The 20,398-nt window shown below is 44.1% G+C and overlaps 1 protein-coding gene across 5 annotated transcripts; it reads right to left on the reverse strand.

The window, feature by feature from the left end:
- Window positions 1-4,215: 4,215 nt before the first annotated feature.
- On the reverse strand, window positions 4,216-17,617 carry FUT10 (fucosyltransferase 10). Of its 5 annotated transcripts, none has more exons than XM_042023449.1 (6): window positions 16,881-17,617; window positions 15,537-15,616; window positions 14,699-14,905; window positions 13,731-14,016; window positions 7,641-8,476; window positions 4,216-6,381 (listed from the first exon to the last, which is right to left on the reverse strand). In XM_042023449.1, the coding sequence occupies exons 3-6, from the start codon at window positions 14,777-14,779 to the stop codon at window positions 6,157-6,159; spliced, it is 1,428 nt and encodes a 475-aa protein (XP_041879383.1). In that variant the 5' UTR covers window positions 14,780-14,905; window positions 15,537-15,616; window positions 16,881-17,617; the 3' UTR covers window positions 4,216-6,156. The 5 variants fall into 5 exon arrangements, with proteins under 5 accessions (XP_041879383.1, XP_041879381.1, XP_041879380.1 ...); XM_042023447.1 differs by having other exon boundaries at window positions 14,699-14,902; window positions 16,881-17,322; XM_042023446.1 differs by lacking the exon at window positions 15,537-15,616 and having other exon boundaries at window positions 14,699-14,902; window positions 16,881-17,322.
- Window positions 17,618-20,398: the final 2,781 nt, after the last annotated feature.

A 20,398-nucleotide genomic window follows, 5' to 3' on the forward strand; every position in this document is an offset into this window, starting at 1 on the left:
TTTAGTGCATTAATAATTTACATTCCATGGAAAGTTTAATTTATGCAAAGTGAGAGTTTTGTGGCACAGTTACTAGAGGCACACATGATTCTGGGGATAACAAATCTATAGTGAGCCTGTGACTGCCAAGACTCTTGGTTTCATCACAGTTCTTGCATACAGTTTGTACAGTGTCTTTATCAACACACCAATGTCTCTTACTGGAGTCCAGTACAAGACCATTTATTTCTCATCCATATAAAAAAAAACATCTTCTGAGGCCTACCCAGCCTAAAGAAATACCCAGAATGGCAAAATGTACACAGCAAAATATTCAGAAAGGTTGCCAACAAAAGGGAAAAAACATACAATTACCTTCCAAGCCTCATGACCCTGGACCAGTAATAACTGATGCAAGGTCTCTCCAGCTGCTGCATCTCAAGCTGCTGCATCTCCAGCTGCTGCATCTCAAGCTGCTCCAAGGACTGCCACAACCAGTATCCACTAGAGGCCTGAGGACACCCCATCACCCAGCAGACACATATTGGTGGGCCAGAAGGAGATGGCTTCTCTGCTGACAAAGTACAGCATTGAAAAGGAGACTGACAGAGCTCCCAAGCTGTCCTGGAGCTTGCAGCAAAATCCATCAAATACAAATGGCTTTCCTCAGGCTTCCCCAAACATGCTGTATGCAGCATGTTTCAGTTCTCTGAGTGTACTGCCCCCACACTCCTCCCAGGCCAGGGAGTCATGCAAACACATTTCTGCAAACCCAGGGGACCCAGAGCCCAGAAAGGTTGTTCTCTGTTGAAAACCATCAGAAAGGAACATGCAGCCTCTTCCCACACTCTTGCCCCACACCTGGGCTGAAGGATAAAACTTCTGGCTTAAGTCTCTTTTGATTGTGCATCTCACCTCACTCCAGGCTCAGGATGGACAGCAAATGAAAGGAAGTTGAAGGAGAACGTAACTAACTTGGTGTGTGTGTTTAGTTTTGGTATGGAACTGGGAAAGCAAAATGAACTGGCTTTCATGGACTTGATGGTGCCCCAACTTAATGTTTCAGGGGAAAAATCCTGGGTTTAAAAAGACCAGTAATACAAATGTTTTTCATTCTGCTTTGCTTTGCAACCTTAAGCAATCCTCAGGTCAGTTTTTTTCCTGCAGAATATATGTACATATATTAAACAAGATTGATTTCAAGATATTTGATTGATCAGATGCAAAATAACGTCTCTACCCCCTATCTGCTTCCAAGGCCAGACAGTAAAGACATCAGCAAATGGCTGTAGGTTTTTAATAATTAATTCATTAACCCTGAGTTTAGAAGACTAACTTAAAACAAGGTCTGCACAAGAAGGCTTCAATAACAGTGGTTTAAGAACACTTAGGGGGAATGTCAGCCAGCAGGACACAGCAGCACATGTCCGTACCACCCCACACTGCCTAGCCTTCCATCCTTCGTGCTCTACAGAAAGTGCACCTGAGAAGGGTAGTTCACAAGCTCTCTCTTTGGATTAATTATGCAGAGAGAGCCTGGTCTAGTTTGTGAACAGTCCCCACAGAGTTGTGCAGCATGGCACTACAGTGTCAGTCATATGAGTCCTCCCCACCATCACCTCATGCATACACAGCAGCGACACTCTTTTCTACAGAAGCACACAGCCACCCTCATTGTATTTCATGTCAGGCTGACACCATGCTGCTGACAAAACAGAGCATCATATGCTCTGCAATGTGCACTACCAGCATCGAGATCTTTGCTTTTCTTTAATGCCTGCCACAAGCAAGATTTGGCTTTGTTCCTCTGTAAATGCTGCACGAGGGAGGAAAGCTGGGATTTGACCTCTGAAGACCACAATGCACAGTTGTGCGCCCACAGCATAAGATTGAGGTTTGCCTTGCACTGAAATGAATACAGTTAAAGTCCCCCTTCTGTTTTTTAATCACTTTTTCAGTCTTCGGCTTGCTGTTCATTTTCTAGGGCAAATACTCCATTGTGCCTTTAATGTATTCCGAGCACAGCAATCTCATATGATCTGCTGTGTTAACACCCCCACCCCACCAGGCCCTTCCAAAGTTAAGGAGATTTTTGAAGAGGAAACAAATATGCAAAAATGAACCAATATGGGAAAAGCAGGTCAAATGACCAGAGTTCAGAGGAGAAAAGAAATTTTAAACCTCAATTCTGAATCAAAGCAATGCAGCAGGAGAGCCCCATCACTAGAGTGCTGCTAGAAGGCATGGAGGAGGCAGAGCACTGTAGGCAAGGGACAGCCCAGCTGCACAGCATTCTGCCATGAGACAGGGGATGCACTGTTATGGGTTCATGGATAATGGTCAGGGGGTGGCGCAACACAAGGGGTGGCATGGGGGCATCTGCTGTGGACAACCTCACTGAGAGGTGAAGCAACCCTTAGGAAGTTGGAGGAAGCTTCATGATGGCAGGACCAGGTGTTCCAAGGGACTTTCCCCATTAGCAGTAGCTTCTGGAAGGGCCCCAGGCTGGGGCAGAAAACGTCTACTGGGAGTAGAGCCAAATGGGCAGTATCTGCACTGGGGTGCAGGGGATGTTGCACTACAGGCAGGACACACAGAGCAGGGCTGTGGTGGAGGGCAGGGTCAGTGACAGCCCAGCAATCGCCCAGCAGGTCCATGGGGACAAAACAGATGAAGACTGAGACAGAAGAACTGGAAACAGGCACAAGCATGGCACAGCACAGCCCAGACAGGGACTTGGGACCTCAAAAGGCGTGACACGGGAGGCCCCATGTGAGGCTTCTCCCAGCTCCTTCTCATGCTCACCTTAGCTGTTTTCCTGCAGCCTGATTCCAGATATCACTGCACCAACCCAGAGCTTGCCTCAAGCACAGGCAGCCATAACCCAAAAAAGACAAGTTGGAGGTTCAGGCCTCTGACACAGTGAAAATGGAGAAATGTGAGCAAATATTTGCAGTGAAAACACTTGCGTTTTTTTTCCCTACACAACAAGAGGTCACGGAGGGCAGGAGGTACAGGTATATCAGAGAGCTGGTAGAAGGCAGAGGCTGGATGTAGAAAGGACAAGAGAGAGTAGTAGGAAGGTTAAAAGCAATCTTGTCTCTCTTGTCTGTGCTCCCATCCTAATTTTCCTCAGAGAAAAGGAGAAGGACCATTTCCAAGGCTGACATCCAGGGTAACCTCCTTCCCCAGGCTTTCCCAGTCCCACCAGGGAGATGCTGCAGATTTCTGAGACACCTCCAAGCTGAACGCTGGCATCTTCTGAAGGGGCACTCTGGTCTTGAAGTTTTGTACTTCAAATGCAAAAGTCACTACGGGCTCAGAGGCCACAAATATTTGTGACTCCAGGGGTAGCTGATGGGCATGGGTTCAGTGGAATAAATGCAAGCCCAGGAGGAACTGTCTTTGTTTCTTATATGCCAGGGGAAATCAGGACAGATTGTTACTACTGTGTAAAAGGTTGGGAAGCATGCACTCATTCTCCAGAATCATCTCTTGTTGGAAGTACAGTTTTTCTCAACTGTCCTGCTATTGTCTTTCTAAGGCAAAAAGAAACAAAAAAAAGTAAGGACTTTATCATCTGTATCTGTCAAACTGTTGGCTAGAATTACGAATCTGTACATGGCAGGAAGGCTAGCAAATCTGCTAAAAAAAAATTCTGCTTATTCCTTCTCAGAGCAGTAGGGGGAGAGATCAACGTAGAATTCACAGTGGTCAGTCCTTCTTAACACCTGATGAGCCTGCACAAATTCTTGCCATAAATCTCCACAGTGATGTTCACAAACCCTCCACCCAGCACAGGAAAAAATTATTCTAGAAGGTGATTAAAAAATGAAGAGGCCAAATGGAGGTTGCATTGAATTAGACTGTGGGACCCAAGAGTTTATATTCTGTAAAAAAAATGCACTGTGAGAGGACTGACAATTAAACCACAGCACCCCTTTAGGCAACTGCTCTGGAGACTCATTTTTCTACTCTGTATAGCACAGTATGAACACATTACCTCTTCTGAAACATGGGCTGCTGACCACTTGAAATTTCAGAATGCGGGTCATAAACCACTTACTTCAGCCTTTCTGTCCCTCACACCCCACCAAATTAAAATTAAAGATAATAAAATAGTAAAAACTGAGATAAATATGTCATATCTTTGGATAAATCTATCGACCAGACTGCTCAGGATCCTCAGGATCTGACAGATTCCATCATGAAAACAAAGAAAAAAACATTCAGTTGTGCAGTTCCTTGTTAAACAACATAGCTTTATATTTTTGGCAAAGGAGACGGCAGAACATAACAAAAAAAAAAAAAAATAAACCAACAAGAATAACAACAAAAAGTAGTTAGTCCTTCATGTTCCTTTATCATCCTGGGAGGTGACTTAGAGATTCATGGCAACAGATGGGCATTCAGCAGTTCCCTTTGCAAATATTTTGGTACTTATGTTCAGCTTTCAGTCTTGATCTAGGAAAGCCTCTAAGTCCCGTGTTATGTCACTTTCCTGAAGAGCTTCATTTGTGGAGCCTAGTCATTTGCACTGCAGACCACTGGGGTAAGTGTTTAGGACATGCCCAACAGACACTGTGTGTCACACTGGCAAAACACTATTGGTGAGAAATTTCAGTGAGAATATTTTTCTTAATTGAAATGAAATATATTCTCATAGAAACAAAGACTGATACTAATGACCAATGCTATATTGTTCATGGCTACAAAACTTATCTTTCCTTTGACAGATTTAAAAGTAATAAAAAACTCACCAGCTATTCATTGAGAAAATTTCTGGTGAGGAAACTTTTCCAAGGTAAGTACATTTTGCCACAGAATTTCTTGGTGTAAATGCTATTTTCACATCCTTCCCCATTGCCACTATGTGCCTACCCCTTCATAGAACAGTCAGGTCTTTGACAGAAATTTTCAATTAGCCTGGTGTGAGGAACAATTGCATGGAAATTATCACACAGGTGAAAATCTGCCTTTCTGGAAATGTGAAGAACCCTGTATTCATAGTTCCGTTTGCCTGTGTCACCATATGTGGGCATGTGTACGAACGACTGTCCCCCATCTGAATGGCTCCACACAGTCAGTGCCGTTTTGCAGATCCTGTGGAAGCTGACTCCTCCACAGACCGAGGCTGAAAGAACTTGGGAAGAAAACCGCAACAGTCTAAATACCAGGCAAAGGTGTGTCCTTTGGCAAGTGATGACTAAGATCACCAAGCTTTATTCTTTGTGAGATTAAGATTTGAGGTTTTGTGTGTTAAAACAGGAAGGATGTTTGCCTACTTCTCCTTGGGCCGACTGAAGACTTCAGCACCAATGGACTCTGTGTTATCCCTGCCCTTTTAATCATATAATTTCATGTTTATACCTGACACAAGTACTATCATCACAATACAAATACATCATCAGAAAGGCAAGAAGATAAGTCAGATCAAAGACAACCCTGATTCTGGGGAGTAGAGATACTCATGTGCTCTGCTTATTTTTAGCAAAAGATAGTGGGTAAATCTGAGCCAACACGTTTTTCATTCAATCTGTCCCTGTACACTAACAGATGGTGCTTCCTCATTCCAACCACTAACATACTTTACACTGGCACTCAGTGTCAGGACACAAAGCCCACCAAGTCCCGGCTAAATCTGCTGATGCCAGGAAAATTCATAATAAACAGCTAGCCAGGCACACGGTCCCAAGTTTTTAATCTACCTCCAAAGCAGCACAGAAGCTGCACCTGTGCAATGGTGTCAGCTGCTTTGCACCTTGTGGCTATCAATATAGCAAAGGAGGGTCCTGGACTAGGGAAAAAGGGGTCTTGAGACCAAGCAGGTATGTATCTAAAGATGGAGGGAGAGCCATCTGCTTCAGGGTAATTAGCTGTGTGCTTAAATCTGGGCTTTGAGAACCCTCAAAATCAGGGTCTTAATGTTCAAACATTTGAACAAATGACAATTAATAGAAATCATTCTAAATATAAATATATGCGTATATATGTGCGTATATTACCTGGCAGAATGATTTTATTGTTTAGCGTTTCTTAGTGCCCCATGAGCACTGAACATACTAAATTCAGTCTTAACGGTCTATTTTCCATGGCCTAAATTATAAGGTCACCTACAAAAGAAAACTCCACAGAACTCCTCTGAGGAGCTCAACTCTGTTTTACAGGTCGTTGTGTTTATTCTTTGAATACAAGCATCCAAAATTCTTCAGCTGTAAAGTTCTTGTTCCTTTCCACCAGGTGCCTCAGTGCCCAGGCTTCTTTCTTGGATTGCTCAAAGCTTGGTATCCACATCTTTTGGAGAGAAATCCAGCCAGGGTTTGAGGATGAGAACCAGAACGCCTCTGGTTTGGGGCAGCTCAGATGATTAACTTGAGCCTCCCACTTCTGGGGCAGCCATCCCTGGCAATGGAGACAAATAAAAGGGGTTATTCAGTGACCCAAGAAAACAGAGAAGAAAAGTGCTATGCCATTAGTAAACTATCAAATCGCATCAGTTACACTTTTCTTCACGATGCAGGCTCTACCATGTCCCTGTGGAAGGCCTCCCCTAAGTGTCTGGGACAAGATCAGTCATGCTGAGTCTCAGATAGGTTTGGCTGCAAATGAGCAGTACCAGCCAACAAAAAATGAAATTACAAGGCAAGGAGTTATATTTTCATCATTATATTCTGTTTTCATCTTAAATACACACATACTTACTGGGATGTTTTTTCCTAAGGGAAAAAAACAAACCATGAATCTGGCCAGGAGAGCAAACTGGTCTTTATAATTTTATTGACTAGAGAGCCACAGAAGCACAGAGAAGGAATATCTGTATCTAACCTAGTCTATACCTTTCCACGGTTGCATTCCTAACTCAAAAGAGAGGACGTATGTCCAGATTTGCACCAGACTCAAACAGCAAAATTTGGTTAAGAGTAATGCTTGCCAGTTAATAATTCTCAACACTTAAGCTCGCCTTAATAACTTCAGAGGTTTTCTCCATCTCCCTTCTACTGGCTTACCACTTAGTGTACTGCTCAGTTTGTGATCAGCTAAAATACCTCTCACAAACACACAGCCTGGCTTAAAAATGGTTTCAGTGTTTAGTCACCAAATGTGGCCACAGGCAATGGCATGTTGTCACTACAGGTTTGAATGTACCCACAGAACCTGACAGTCATAGAGTGCTTAAGACAAACCTGAAGACAGGGATCTCTAGGCCAGTTCCCTCTTCCAAACAGGTGTAATCATATCTAATTGACTAGGGCAAAATTGAGCTTAGTCTTAAAACACCTCCAAGGACAGAAATCCCACAACCTTTCTGGGCAACCTGTTTCCAAATGTTCCAGGTCATCTGAAGGTCAAAAAGTCAGGCTACTTTCTGCAGCATGAAAAAAACCTCCTCCCTGAACAACTCGAGCCTTTGGCTGAAAATGACCACCAGCTCAGTGGTCAATGTCATGTTCTCACACAGCAGCGCTATGAGGAACACATGCTCTGGTTGTGCACCTGCAGCTTCTGCCAACACCTGTTTACATGAGGATGCACAACCCAATGGCACTGGAATACCGTGCTGTCAGACGGCCAGAAATCTGGTAACCAAACTTCCTGGGACAAACCTGACCCTAGTGCCATTTTAAAGCCTCTCTGAGACACAATCACAAATTCACACATACCTTTTCTCTCCGTCTGATGTTTTCCCACACTCTGTTACAAACCATGCACTCAAAGGTGTCAATGTAATTGTCCTGCGTGATATCTTGCACTCCCCACTTGCGTTCCTTCATTGCTCTAAGAAGTCTCAGGTTGGAAATGTCCCCTCTCAGTTTCCATTGTAGGTAGGACTCATATTCTTCATCATTTGTATCCAGTGTTTTGATATAGTGGGCCAGATCCCGAGGGTGTGAAAAACTGGATACCAGGATTGCACTCTTGTTACTAGGAAGCCAGTCTACAATGCTGGGAGACCCAAAGTACACTGGCACCACTCCCAACTTCAGAGGCCGCCAGAGTTTTTCAGTGATGTAATCTTCACAAACAGCATTTTCAAAAGCAAGAATGAACTTGTACTGTGCCAGTATTTTTAGAAAGTTCCCATCATCCATGGCACCTGGGTTTCTGAGATGCTGAGGAAGGTCTCTGTTATGCAAACATTCCCCATAAGAGTCTACTTCAATGTGGCACATCAGCTCACGCACATAGCTGTCCCGGTCAGAAGGGGGGTTGCAGTCAGACTGCACGTACACCAGCGGTGCAAGCCTTTTCCTCAGGCTGTTTTTCATCTGCAGTGGGATCATGAACCTCAATGACTTCAGGACCTCTACACCCTCAAGGTACTGAGTGGTCAGTGGCAGGTGAGAATGGCGGCTAAATGTTGCAGTGTGGTTGAATAAGGTGATGGTTGCTTCGTGGAAGAGTTTGTAGTTGTTTTTTGGCGACTCTTCATGAAAAAGGGCCCAGTCATGATAGTCTTTACGAGGGAGGGGTAAGCTGTCTATACTGAAGTCAGTACCTAGACAAAAGCAAACAGTGGTCGTCCTGCTCTTATCTGTCATGTGACACTAACTACAATGACACAGAAGTCTATTTAGTATCAGCCATACAACCATCACATTTCTGACACTATAAGGCAGTTATTTCAAAAAGCACAATTCATGGAAAGGCACAAGAGCATAATGACAGATAAAACTGTCTTCCACAGCAGAATAATCTAGAGAAGTGGTATCAGTAGTTAATATCAGAAGTGGTTTCCTTTCCTGTCATATTAGTTTAAAGGCCTCTCATTTCAAAGGATCACTAGGAATTTTGTATTTTAATGCACTGGAATGAAACTAGTAAGATGTTTAATAATCCCCTGGTTCTCTAAACAGGGGAACAGATGGCGATGCAAGGAAAATGGTTACTGCAGAACTCAACTTGGTTCTAGCAATAGAACAACTAAAAGGATGCTGAAATACTGGACAGGATCAAGGAGAAAAAAATAATTACTTCAAGTCTTGAAAAGACATTGTACTGTAGAGACTTAGGAAGCCAAACTATTAACTTATCAAAGAGAAAATTAAGAGATGATGTATCATAGCTGCCTACCAGATACATAAAGAAATAGCTTCTGGCAGAAGACAGCTCTTCAAAGTAATGTCAGTTGAAGAAGAACAACCATGTCTAAACTCTAAGAACACTCAACCGCAGAAATTGGGAAAGCTGGTAGAAGCCTTAGGACAAACCTAGATGACTTTTCTCAAAGGCTGGTCTCTGCAAAACTAAGTTGAAAATACCAGCTCATTAATGCAGCCCTCAGTCAACCTTCAGTACTACTGCACTACACTCGTATGACCAGCCTTACTGCAGATTAAATGCAAAGTTGCCCAGTTTCTGTCAAGGTTCTTCCTCACTGTCTTATAACCATACCAGTTTTCCACTTAAGTAAAGGCAATGAATACACAAAACTTTTAACCGATATTGTCAAGCAAGAGAGGTTCAAAAACTGAAACTAACACTGAAGAGCTGGTTTAGAAAACATCACAAATTCTCATCTTTAGACAAACTACCATCTGTGGCAACCTAACCTTTGTATAGCGAACTCCATGGCTGGTTGCATCTAGGACAATCGGGAACATAATGTCTTAACAAGCTGAGCTCAAACCAACTAAGGGGAATGGCCAGTAAGCAGCAGATTCCATGGAGGTGGGGGTAATGCTTTCTCAATGCCAATTTCCCTCTTTCACCGTAAGACACAGATGCACAGTCACAAGCAGCAGGGTCAAACAGTGGCCGTATCTCTACGGGGGGCTATGGGCCACAAACAACCCCAAGCACCCTAACTCTTACCAGGAACTCTCCATCAGAAGACTGCACATGCCTCATACTGTTGCATCACTCACAAAGAGTTCCCACCCTGGCAAGGGATCTAGGTGTTTCCATGCCAATTTAAATGTATATAACCCAGCACACTCTTTGTTTTGCAGGCCCCTACCCCAACGAATCAAGACTGCAACCATCACTCCTATCTTGGACATCAAAATTGCAATGACTGAGAGTCATCACTGAATCCATCAGAGGTGGTATCCTTCCTCTCCACTATCTACTGTTATCCCTTCATTCTCTTTTTCTTTTCCTTACATATTTTCTTTGTGGGATTTTTATACTTTTATAGGAAAGAATCAAAAGAGCCACATACGTCCTTGCCACTGCAATTAAGTTGTTTTGAAATAAACCTGGCTCATATATACACACTGGTCATTCAGTGTTGTTTCACTCTAACTCATCCAAGGGATCTATTAACAGGAACCTCAGCTACCCTCCCTCAGAGGAGAGTCATAACACCATCTCAGTCATACTTCTAACTTTTCATTCTCCATTCTACCCCTGACCTCAAACCACTGACAGCAAAAAGGGAGTGCTAGCAAAAGTCTTACAAAGAATACTGATGAAAAAAACTAAAACACAAAGAAGATTTTAAGAAATGTCCAGTGATCCTCGCAGCTGTATGAGCCTGCCAAAATGACTCCAAGGATGACCTTATAAAACCAATATAAGATGTCACTACTGCAGTGGAGATAGAAGTTAGCTGTCAGTAATATAAAAATCTCCTAATCCTTCAGGTGCATCAGGTGGGGTTTTTTAAGGCCACTAAACATGGACTTTCTGTTTTCTATGCACGTCCTAAGTCCTTAACACTAAAAGGATGAAAGGCTGTGCCACTCAATGAAAAATGCTATTTGCTGCTTCTGTTTTTGATGTGTTACCTTGTTTTTGATGTGTGACAAAAACTGAAAGTTAATCAAATTCTCATGGAGAAATTCATAAAAGTCTACCTGGGTTTGAAAACACTCTGTTCTAGGTGATGCCAAGAAGAGAAGTAACAGTGCATACCAACATTAATGAAATGCTGCGGATCAAAATCATAGCACTGCAGCTCAGTCTCTTGCAAGGGTACTCCCTCTTTCAGGTAGTATTGCAGGGAAAAGGGGGTGGAAACACACGCAAGAATGAGAGAAAGACAAAAAGGCAACATGTAAAACTAGGAGACAGTTAAGTTGGGCAAAGAGAAACTTAAAGAAAAATGCACTATAAAATCACAGAATCTTTTAGTTTGGAAAAGACCTCCAAGATCATCAAGTCCAACCTTTGACCAATCATCACATTATCAACTAGACCATGGCACTTAGCGCCATGATCAGGTGTTTCTTGAACACCTCCAGGGATGGTGACTCCACTATCTCCCTGGGCAATCCATTCCAATGTTTAAAAACCCCTTCCATGAAAAAATTTCTCCTGATGGCCAACCTGAACCTTCCCTGGTGCAGCTTGAGGCTGTGTCCTCTCCTCCTGTCACTGGTTGCCTGGGAGAGATGCCAACACCCACCCACCCGGCTACAGCCTCTTCTCAGGGAGTTGTAGAGCGTGATAAGGTCACCCCTGAGCCTCCTTTTCTCCAGGCTAAACATTCCCAGCCTCACAGGACTCCTTCTCCAGGCCGTTCCCCAGCTTCAATGGCCTTCTCTGGACATGCTCCAGCACCTCAGTGTCTTTCTTGAAATGAGGGGCCCAAAACTCGACACAGTACAGATCAGAGGGAATCAGAATGACTGACTTTAATACAACACCTAATCAGTCTCAGTCCAGCAAGAAGACAAAAAGGATTAAAAGGAAGATAACATCAGCATGCCCCCTACTGCATGAAATGAAGGAAAGAAGGAAGCATATGAGGGAATAAAAAAAAGCACAAGGCTGGAATCATGAGTGATTTCACTTTCCAACTATTAATCTGGAAATCTTTGATACGCAGAAGAGAAAGATATACACTGCTAGAAGTAGTTATGCATTTTAGAAGACATTTTCATTCAGAAGCCATACTCCAAGGACTTGGTGCTCCAGTATGGAACAGCTGGATATCCTTCCCTCTTAGGAACAACACCCCTGAGGCTCTGACAGATCCAGCTCATGCTGACTCAAGTCACATTGGCAGCTCATGCTAAATACTACACTCTATGAATTATGTGACACTGGAAGGGTGGAGCTAGGAATCCCTTCCAAAAGTAGAGACAAAGTCTAGCAAGTGGAGACGGCAACACTTGACAAAGTTATCACCCACACTGAGGGGCTCTCCAGGCCAGGACAGTGAGTTGGAACAAGCTGTAGAAAAGTTGGTGTTCCTAACAAAGCAGTTGTGCTGGAGAACATCTACACCCTATATTTTTGCACAGTCCTTTTCTTAATCTTTGGATCATTCTCCTCTTGACTAGCTTACTGACCAAGTACTAGGGGGAAATTAATGCATTTTCTTTGGAAGGTGAAACTGAGCTCTGATCCAGCCTTACCATGGGAATTCAGATATTCAAGTTTTCACTCAGCAGGATGTTTTAGAGGGAAATTCTGTAAAAGTATAATACACCTTTTTGCAGATTCACAGCTCTGTGCATCAAGGCAGGGGGGAGAGAGGGAAAGAAAGACAGAATGAGAGAAAAACTCGCTCTCTCTGTTTTGGCACTGTGAGATCATTTACTGTGGTTTAAAAATAAGTAAAAATTTGGCGTATTTTGACACTTGTCTTTACAAAGTTCATAGCCAGCATCACCAGAAGAAAAAAAAAAAAAAAAAAACCACTACAGGGAGAGTCTTATGCCCAGTATAAACAGTCTTTTAAAAATATGAGAGCAAAGTATGTTTGGAAGCCTGCTAAAAATGAAGAGTAACAGTCCTTCTAATGCTGAAACAGACAAATGAAATTACTACCAGAGACCAAAATCACCAGACTTTACAGCTTCCCTGTGATGCAATCCAGCTTTCTTTGTCTTTAATTGGGTCAGCTTCTCATTCCTTTGCTGTTACTCCTTCACTTTCATGCTTAACCACTATATTATCAATTGACAAAGCTGACCTACTTGGAGATCTAAAAAGATTAGTGATGAGAAGTTTTTGGTTCACTGCTAACAACCAAGCTAAATGCCCTTCTTTCCTATATTTCCAGTTCACCTGGATTCATATTGAGCGAATGAGATTTGGTATCCTGATTTATTTTGTTTTATTTCCAGACAAAAGATCTGAACGTACCAGTTAGAGAAAAGCATTTGAACTTATTTTTCCACCTAAAACTCACGTTTTCTTTCAAAAACAACTGTGTGAGGAGAAAGAACAAAGTTAATGAAGTAAGGTCTACTTTTAAATGATGTATCTTTCATGCTCTGTAGACTAACTTTACAGTAATGGGAAGTTTCTGGCAGAGCCAGAGCAGCTCACAAGGTTGCACTAGCTGCCGCTCCCTGTGAAAAATCAATAGGTTTCTTTCACTACTTTCCGTTTAGAGTCTGCTAGCAATTTCTTGGCACATGAGGCAGGGGAATTGCCATGTTGCCAGAGAGGGTATTATTTTTAGACAAAAGACTTGCAGAAGTGCAACAAAGGCCTTGCAGAACCTCTGCTAGGAGTGACGAGTCAGAACACTGGAAAAAGTTGGCTTGATCTCAGACTGTCTTTAAATGCCTTGGCAATGACACGAAATTGTCTTTTCTCCCATGAACAGGGAGTACATGTGACTGAAAAGGAGCATGAGAGAAGGCATCAGTCATACCACAGAAGTGCATGGTCACTTTTCAGAGTACTTTTACAGAGCACTCATAATGGTATTCAGCACCAGGCAAAGTTTAGCTCAATGAGCTGCATAAATTTCCTGTTCTAAGTCGTTGCCACCTAGAATATTTACTCTCTATAGGGAAAGAACTAAGCAGAAGGAAAGGCTACTTCTTTAAGAACAAATAGATTCTTACCATAGAACAGAAATGCTCTTGTCATCTGATTGTGCTGGTAGGTCTTGTTGATAGTAAAGAAGCAAACATCCTCTCCACACTGACTGAATCTCCCTGTCTCTCCAGTCAGGGGAGACCACCAGAGCAGGACAGGACAGTGATTTACATCAGACTCCGTCTTGAAGCTGCTGTGAAGTTCCTGCTTCTTAAACTGAAAAGCATGTCTCTCCCCAGGCTTTAATGGGCTGCTGTGTAAACTGGAGATTACTGACACCTTATTCTCTGAATTGCCCAGTTCGGTGATAACCTTCAGGGAAATAAACATACACATCACAACATGTCACAGTCATTAGCATCTGCTTACAAAGCAGAATTTAAGCATTTCACTAAGTCTGTATGTTAAGTTTCTGTCAATTAAACTGGATGCATTTCACTGACTGTAGACATCAGGTCATCTTATTTCAGAACAGCAAACTATTTAATTTGAAATTGTAAGGAGAAGGCAGGAAATATATTTTTATACCGATATATGACCACATCACATGTGACTTAACAATACAACTTCTGCTTTCTCCCTGGAAAATGCACAGGACAGAGAACAGCCCTTCAGTAGCCAAGTTTCTTCTGAAAATTAGCTGTTAAAAAAACCATGCAGTTTTCATGTCTCTGTGGGTCCAGCCTTGCCCACTTGCCTAATGAGTTCAAACACATGAAAAGAGGAGGCAATGCTGGATAGAGGTAACACAACATGGCATGGTATGTTGCCATGGCCATTCCTCCACGGGCCAAGGAGGTACACAAGAAAGGTATTCTCTGCGTTATGTCACTTCCAGAGTCAGCTATCACCACAAGGCCAATGCTGCTAACAAGAGTAACTCCTGGTAAAGCACAGACTGGTATGGAAAATGCCTGTCACCTCTCTCCTCTGACAGAACTGTGTCCTGGTTTGACAGCAATCCCATGCATACCCCACCCCCTTGCCCCTCTACCTGGAGTGTCAGAACAAGGAAAAACGCAGCTGCAAAGCAGAAGCAAGATGCCCACAGTATCTTCCTCCTCATCCTAATCATGCTGCACTACCAGGCCTGCCAGAGCAGTTACATCTAGGCACTGGGAAGGTCAGCTTGTCTAAAGTCTTCGCTCTTCACTGCTGGGCTTTCCCACTTTATCCTTATTGCTCTTCATGGTGACGGCTGCTGAAAAAGAGTAGAGCATCAACATAGACAGCTCCTTCAAAGCTCAATGGTTAGCTTCATGTCTACCCATAGCCTTCTGTAGGTGCCAGAGCCACATTTTCAGCCAGGTGTCCAGAAAGACAGCACTCTTGCTCACAAAGCCCCAGGCACCTACTCTCTCCCTGTAGTCATCCTGGACATCCTCTCATCCTTGCAGTCAGTGTAAGGAATGCTGATGGCCCTGGCTCAGAACTGTGTGGGAAGGGCAGCCGTTTTCATGAGTTTCAGATGTCAAGCTGTGCTGCTATGCAGCAGACTTACAGATAGGGGAGCAATGAAAGGTTTTCCTTCCCTGGGCAATCTCTGAAAATGCTCCTGGAGAAGGCACACAGCTACCTGGCCTTGGGAGTTACTATACTTCAGTCTTCTGGGACTTCTGTTTGTAAGCATTAAGCATGCTCATGGAATATGCTCTATGTCCAATGCATAGAGAAAGTAACCATACAATACACACACAAACTCTGTCCACACCTAAACCCAGTTAAATTTAACAAGTTCCCCTTTCCAAGTAATCTGCACCTGTGCTGGTTTGCCTCTCTTCAAATAACTTTCCCTTCCCCAATGCTTTTTTTAGCTTTCAGACAAAACTTACTGTTTTCTTGCATGATGGATGTTTCTGTATAAAAATCCCAACTCCTGGCAACAGGAGAAGTTGTAAAATTCCTGCCACATCTTGAAAAATAAAAATAAAGGATGGTAGAAAGACAGGACTGTAGCACTCCACACACAGAAGTGAAGTTTGAAAATGTGGGTGTTCTGAAAGCTCAGAAAGCAGAAACACATGCACAAAATGTTTAATAAATTGCTATTTTAGAGCTTCTCTCTTTCAGAGATATGACTATGAAATTTATGCTGGTTTTCCTGCCAGCTTTCCCCCGTCTTAATCCCAAAGTTCTAAAGCCCTGACAAAGAGGGATGGGTCCCAAACGTACTGCCTGCTGCAGTACTATCACGGTGGTGCTGACAGCTAAAGGAAAAAAAATTATCCTGTTTCTGCTTCCACTGACACATGAGTTCATCCCTTTCCTTCGAACATCAGAAAGCCCTCTTTAGCAAAAGCTGACATGAAACCCCGCTGAGCAATTCTGCTCTGCACAGGCCAGCTGCTTTTGAAGGTCTGTGTGGGTGTGACAGTGCATGGCTGCCAGTTAAGCACTTCTCAGATCAGGCAGGATTTTCTAGAAAGCCTCTGCACCTTCTGTGCCTCCTGCAGTACAGCCAACAAGGGGCACCAGGAGGGGAAGGGGATGAATTCTGACCACTGCTGTGGTGGCACACCTGGAGATGGGCAGTATTTTTAACACCGTATCTTACCAGGCCAGTGCCTGGCAAAAAGTAAGACTCTGATGATCCACTGAATAACACCCTAACCCCTACTCTGGTAAAAGAGTAGCAGTAATCGTCACATTTTTAGGTATAGTTCTAGAGGGGGAACTGCCCACAGCACGGCTGTGCTGTACCTATGGACCCAAGGTATCACACTGAGTCATGGCTTCATTTTTGCCTCTGCGGTGCCCAACATGCAGTACTTCTGCCCAGCACTGCTGTGTGTACTTGGACTGGGCCAGGCAAGGCTCTGTCCCGTCCCAGCTCCACTGGCAAGGATGACCTTGCAACGCTTTCCCACCTCTGTCAGGCTGAGCGGAGGCCAGCCTAAGGACTTGAGGGAACAAGGATAAATCACCATCCCAGGCTGCCCTGCGGGAGCAGCAGCTCCCTGCAAATCCTTCCAAACTTCCTGCCAGCTCTCCCCGCCGCCTCTCCTTCCAGCTCCGTCTCGCCGCAATTCTCCGCGCTCAGCATCCCAGCCAGGGTTTTGCCTGCTCCCCGAAACGCTGCCCCTTCCCTTCCCGAGGCTCTGCGCATCCCGCAGCCCCGGCCCTGCTCCCGCCGCGGGTCGGGCATCCTCCGGCCGGGCGCCCGCCGCCGTACTCACCCCAAGAAAGTCGCTCCCGCCTCACCGCCGCCGTCCCCCTCCGGCCGGGTCTGAGGGGGTTTGGGGTGTTTTCCTGCTTTTTTTAAACTTTCAGTTAGTGCACCCACTTGGAGCGCGGAGGGGGGGCGGGCAGCGGCGGGGGCGGTGCGGCTCCGCGCCTCCCTCCGCCCGCCCCGGCTCTGCCCGGGGTCTGCAAGGCCCTGCACAGGGAACGCGGAGGGCTAGTCGGCCCGAGAGCGCCATCAGTTCCACCCCGTCCGACTCCTCTTCTGCAAACCCTCACTGCAAGACCTCACCCAATTCCCAAAAATAAATTCGCCCCTGACACCGATTCCTATAGCTGTTTCCATAATAGCGCGCTTTGCGGTTTTATGTTTTTTTACTACAGTGCCGGTGCTATCCTGACGGAGACTTTAGATTGTCTGTATGAGGCCAGCGAGCAGTCAGAAAAAGAAATGCGTCACGGCAGCTGGGAAGCCCCGAGGAGCTGGGAGTGCCGGCCCGCGCTCATCCTTCGTCCCTGTGGCGCGGAGCTGCGGCAGGCTTCCCGCAGCTGACACCATGCCTTGCTTCCAGCCTTGCCGAGGCATCCCCGCGGGGCCGTGTGTACCGACCAGGGAACGGTCCTGTCTGCCCGCTCGGGGCTTCCTGAAGCTGGGAAACACTTTGTGCACGTCTTGCTCTTTGTAGATGTTTACTCCAAAAGCCTGGTTCTGCTAGCTCAGAGTCCGTACTTACTCACCTGATACAGACTTACGAACCACCCATTCTCGCGTATGTAATGCGTCCATCGCATACATACACATTTGTATTAACACAGAAATACCTGATACCTATACACTTCTCCATAGGTACTTAAATTTATACACGAACACTTGAAAGTGAGGTATCTGCTGTTTCTAACCCAGACGTGGCAGGCAGGGGACTGATTACCTGAGGGAGTGGAGGGAGAAAGAATTCCAGAAGAGGCAGAGGAGACACCTGTGCCTCAACTGAAACGCATGACTGATAAAAACTGTAGAAATGTTACGCACACAGCTCATCTCCTTACTCTGAGTGCATAATGCCTGCAGCCTTCCCGAGAGGATCAGAAGGGTACCCACCAGGCAACCTGAATCCTCTGCAGCAGTGTCCGTGATCCTTGCCACACTGGCTCTGTCCCCTTGCCACTACAGCTATTCTTTCCAGTAGCCCCTTTGGAGCAACACCCACCTCTTGCTGTACATACTGCACCAGAGAGCTCTGATTTCTCTCTGAACTACCAGTCTCTTCCTGATATGAAAACTAGCAACTGACACTGCAATGCTGGGACATGCAGATTTACTTATCCTCCAGTCTTTGTTTAGTGATTAATCCCAGGTCATGTCCTATTTGTTGCTTCCTCACACAGGTTCTAGCTGCTGGAGTCGTATTTTTATGTAGAAGCTTTCAGGTGGGGTTTTAATATTATCTTTAAAGTGTGTTTACAGATATTCAACCTGGAACATGAAGGATGTCCACTCACTTTAAGTCATGAGGCACACAGCAAGAATCTCCAAGTATTATTTTGCAAAGCAGGTTCATGTGAAGGCAGAATCCTGCTTTTGCAGGCCTAATTCAGAGTGCCTAGAGGCTGCAAGGACTGAAGTTAGCATGGCACAATGAGGTGTAGCTCAGTAAATTAAATCGAGTGGTTGGAAATGGATCCGAAACCTGGTATAGTTCATGGAAGGACTTCTGTGATCCCACTGGGTTTTGATCTAGTCTGTAATTTTAAACTTATTTATATTCCTGGCTTTCACATTTCCTCAGCTGGCACACTCCTAAGTTGCTCTCATGAGGACAAAATTTAATTGTAAAATGCTTCAGCTTCCTTCCACAGGCTTGAGTTTCCTCAGTTACTGTCCCTCAAACCTTTAGATACAGCCCACAGACCCAATAACCCACAGTTTCAGACTGAAAATGCACAACTGGGTCCTGAGGGCAGTGGGATGGCTGTGGTATCTGCTGTCCATCCCATGCCATAAGCAAGCTGTTCTTGGACCAGCTCAATCCAGTGGCTGCCATCAGAGAAGCTCACTTTTGTTTCTTGTCCTGTTATGCCACTCTGAGGAAATTAGCTCTTATTGCAGGATCTGGCTTGTCTGTAATCCATGTTAAATAGCTGGTAAAGATGATACCAGCATAAGCAAGGGCAGGGCCAGGTCATCATGTACGAATTCTGGACGAAGACAACCCCAAAAACACAACTGTCGCTCAAACAGCAGAGCTAATAAACCAGATTTCTTAAAGATCTGTGTCTCATGTGCCCTCTGTCCATGGAGAGCTATTGGTGATCTTAACAAACTTGCAATGCAACTTTTCTTTCCATGGGTCAGGAACAGCAGCTTTTCTTTCTGCTCTCTTACAAAACACAATTTACTGTGTTTGAGGTTTCTCTCATTCATATGTACAATTTTCCTCTGATCTCTTTTTAATACACTTTGTTTCTTTCTATGCCTTTGTTCTTCCTCTCTCTTTTTATTCTTTGTCATTTTAGAATTTTTTTCTTTCACTTAGGTCCTGTTGGGTATCCTGTCTGTCTCTGGATATGCCCATTTCCTTTCTGTTGTTTGTACAGTCCTGTTATTCAAAGTGACCTTTCAGTAGATTTCTCTGGGTTTTATCCTCATTATATTAGTATAGTCTATATTACTGTAACACCCAGAAGCAGCAACCCCACTATGCACTCCAATGAGTCACTGTATGAACATCCTGGCAGGAACAAATGAAGTCCTCAGAATAAAATAGGGCAGAAAAAAAGGCAGGGAGACAAGGAAAACACAGAGTTCAAGGGACTTCCCAGAGGAGACAAAGCTGCTCAGTGACACAAGAACCACCTGTGGGCCTGATTTTTCCTTGTCCTGGATCTTGTGTCTCAATTTGCAGCTGTGCATTTATACTCCCTCATTGTCGCTGTGGCACCATTCTTCTTTCCATAAAATCACTGTAAAACATGTGACACACACAACAGCCCTTTCAACTTGAGCAGCTCAGAATTAAAGATGTTATAAATAAAAGTTGGAAAAGTTGGCTTTCACATTAATGAATAATAGTTAATTAGTTTGTGTTATTAATTAAAATTGCAGAATTAAACAATTAATCTGAATTATAAAAGTTAAACCTTCCAAGTTGTACTACTGCTACACTGTTCAAATGTTCATATTGAAGTTAAGCATTAGTCAAACGTTCAAGTTAGACCTAAAAAGTTTAAAATGTGTTATAAAATTATATTCTTTTAACTTATCTGTAAATTAAGTTGTGCTTCAATAGAGGAGAGAAGGTCCAGAGGAACTTTCCAGTGAGCTATGTTTAGAAACCAACTGTTGGCCTACCAGCAAACTCCACAGCAACGCTGAATTTTAATGAGGATCTTTCCCGCCAAAACCCTGATGACGTCACCCTGAAGAGACTGACGCCCCTGAAGCAGACGAGCGATTGGACAAGAGACTTTACCAATGGAGTACATCGAAACATCATCCCTAAATTTAAACCAATTA

The sequence above is a fragment of the Corvus kubaryi genome, unplaced genomic scaffold (genome assembly GCF_017639235.1).
Source record: "Corvus kubaryi isolate FWS band 111438036 unplaced genomic scaffold, C.kubaryi_AGA036_p1.0 37249, whole genome shotgun sequence".
NCBI lineage: Eukaryota > Metazoa > Chordata > Aves > Passeriformes > Corvidae > Corvus > Corvus kubaryi.

Coding starts and splice junctions, on each gene's coding strand:
- FUT10 (XM_042023449.1), bottom strand. CDS start 14,779: ATGATTAGGATGAGGAGGAAGATACTGTGGGCATCTTGCTTCTGCTTT. Junction 14,017..14,698: donor TCCTTGTTCTGACACTCCAG/GTAGAGGGGCAA, acceptor ATTTCCCTGAAG/GTTATCACCGAACTGGGCAA. Junction 8,477..13,730: donor AAGAGCATTTCTGTTCTATG/GTAAGAATCTAT, acceptor GCTTTTGTCTAG/GTACTGACTTCAGTATAGAC.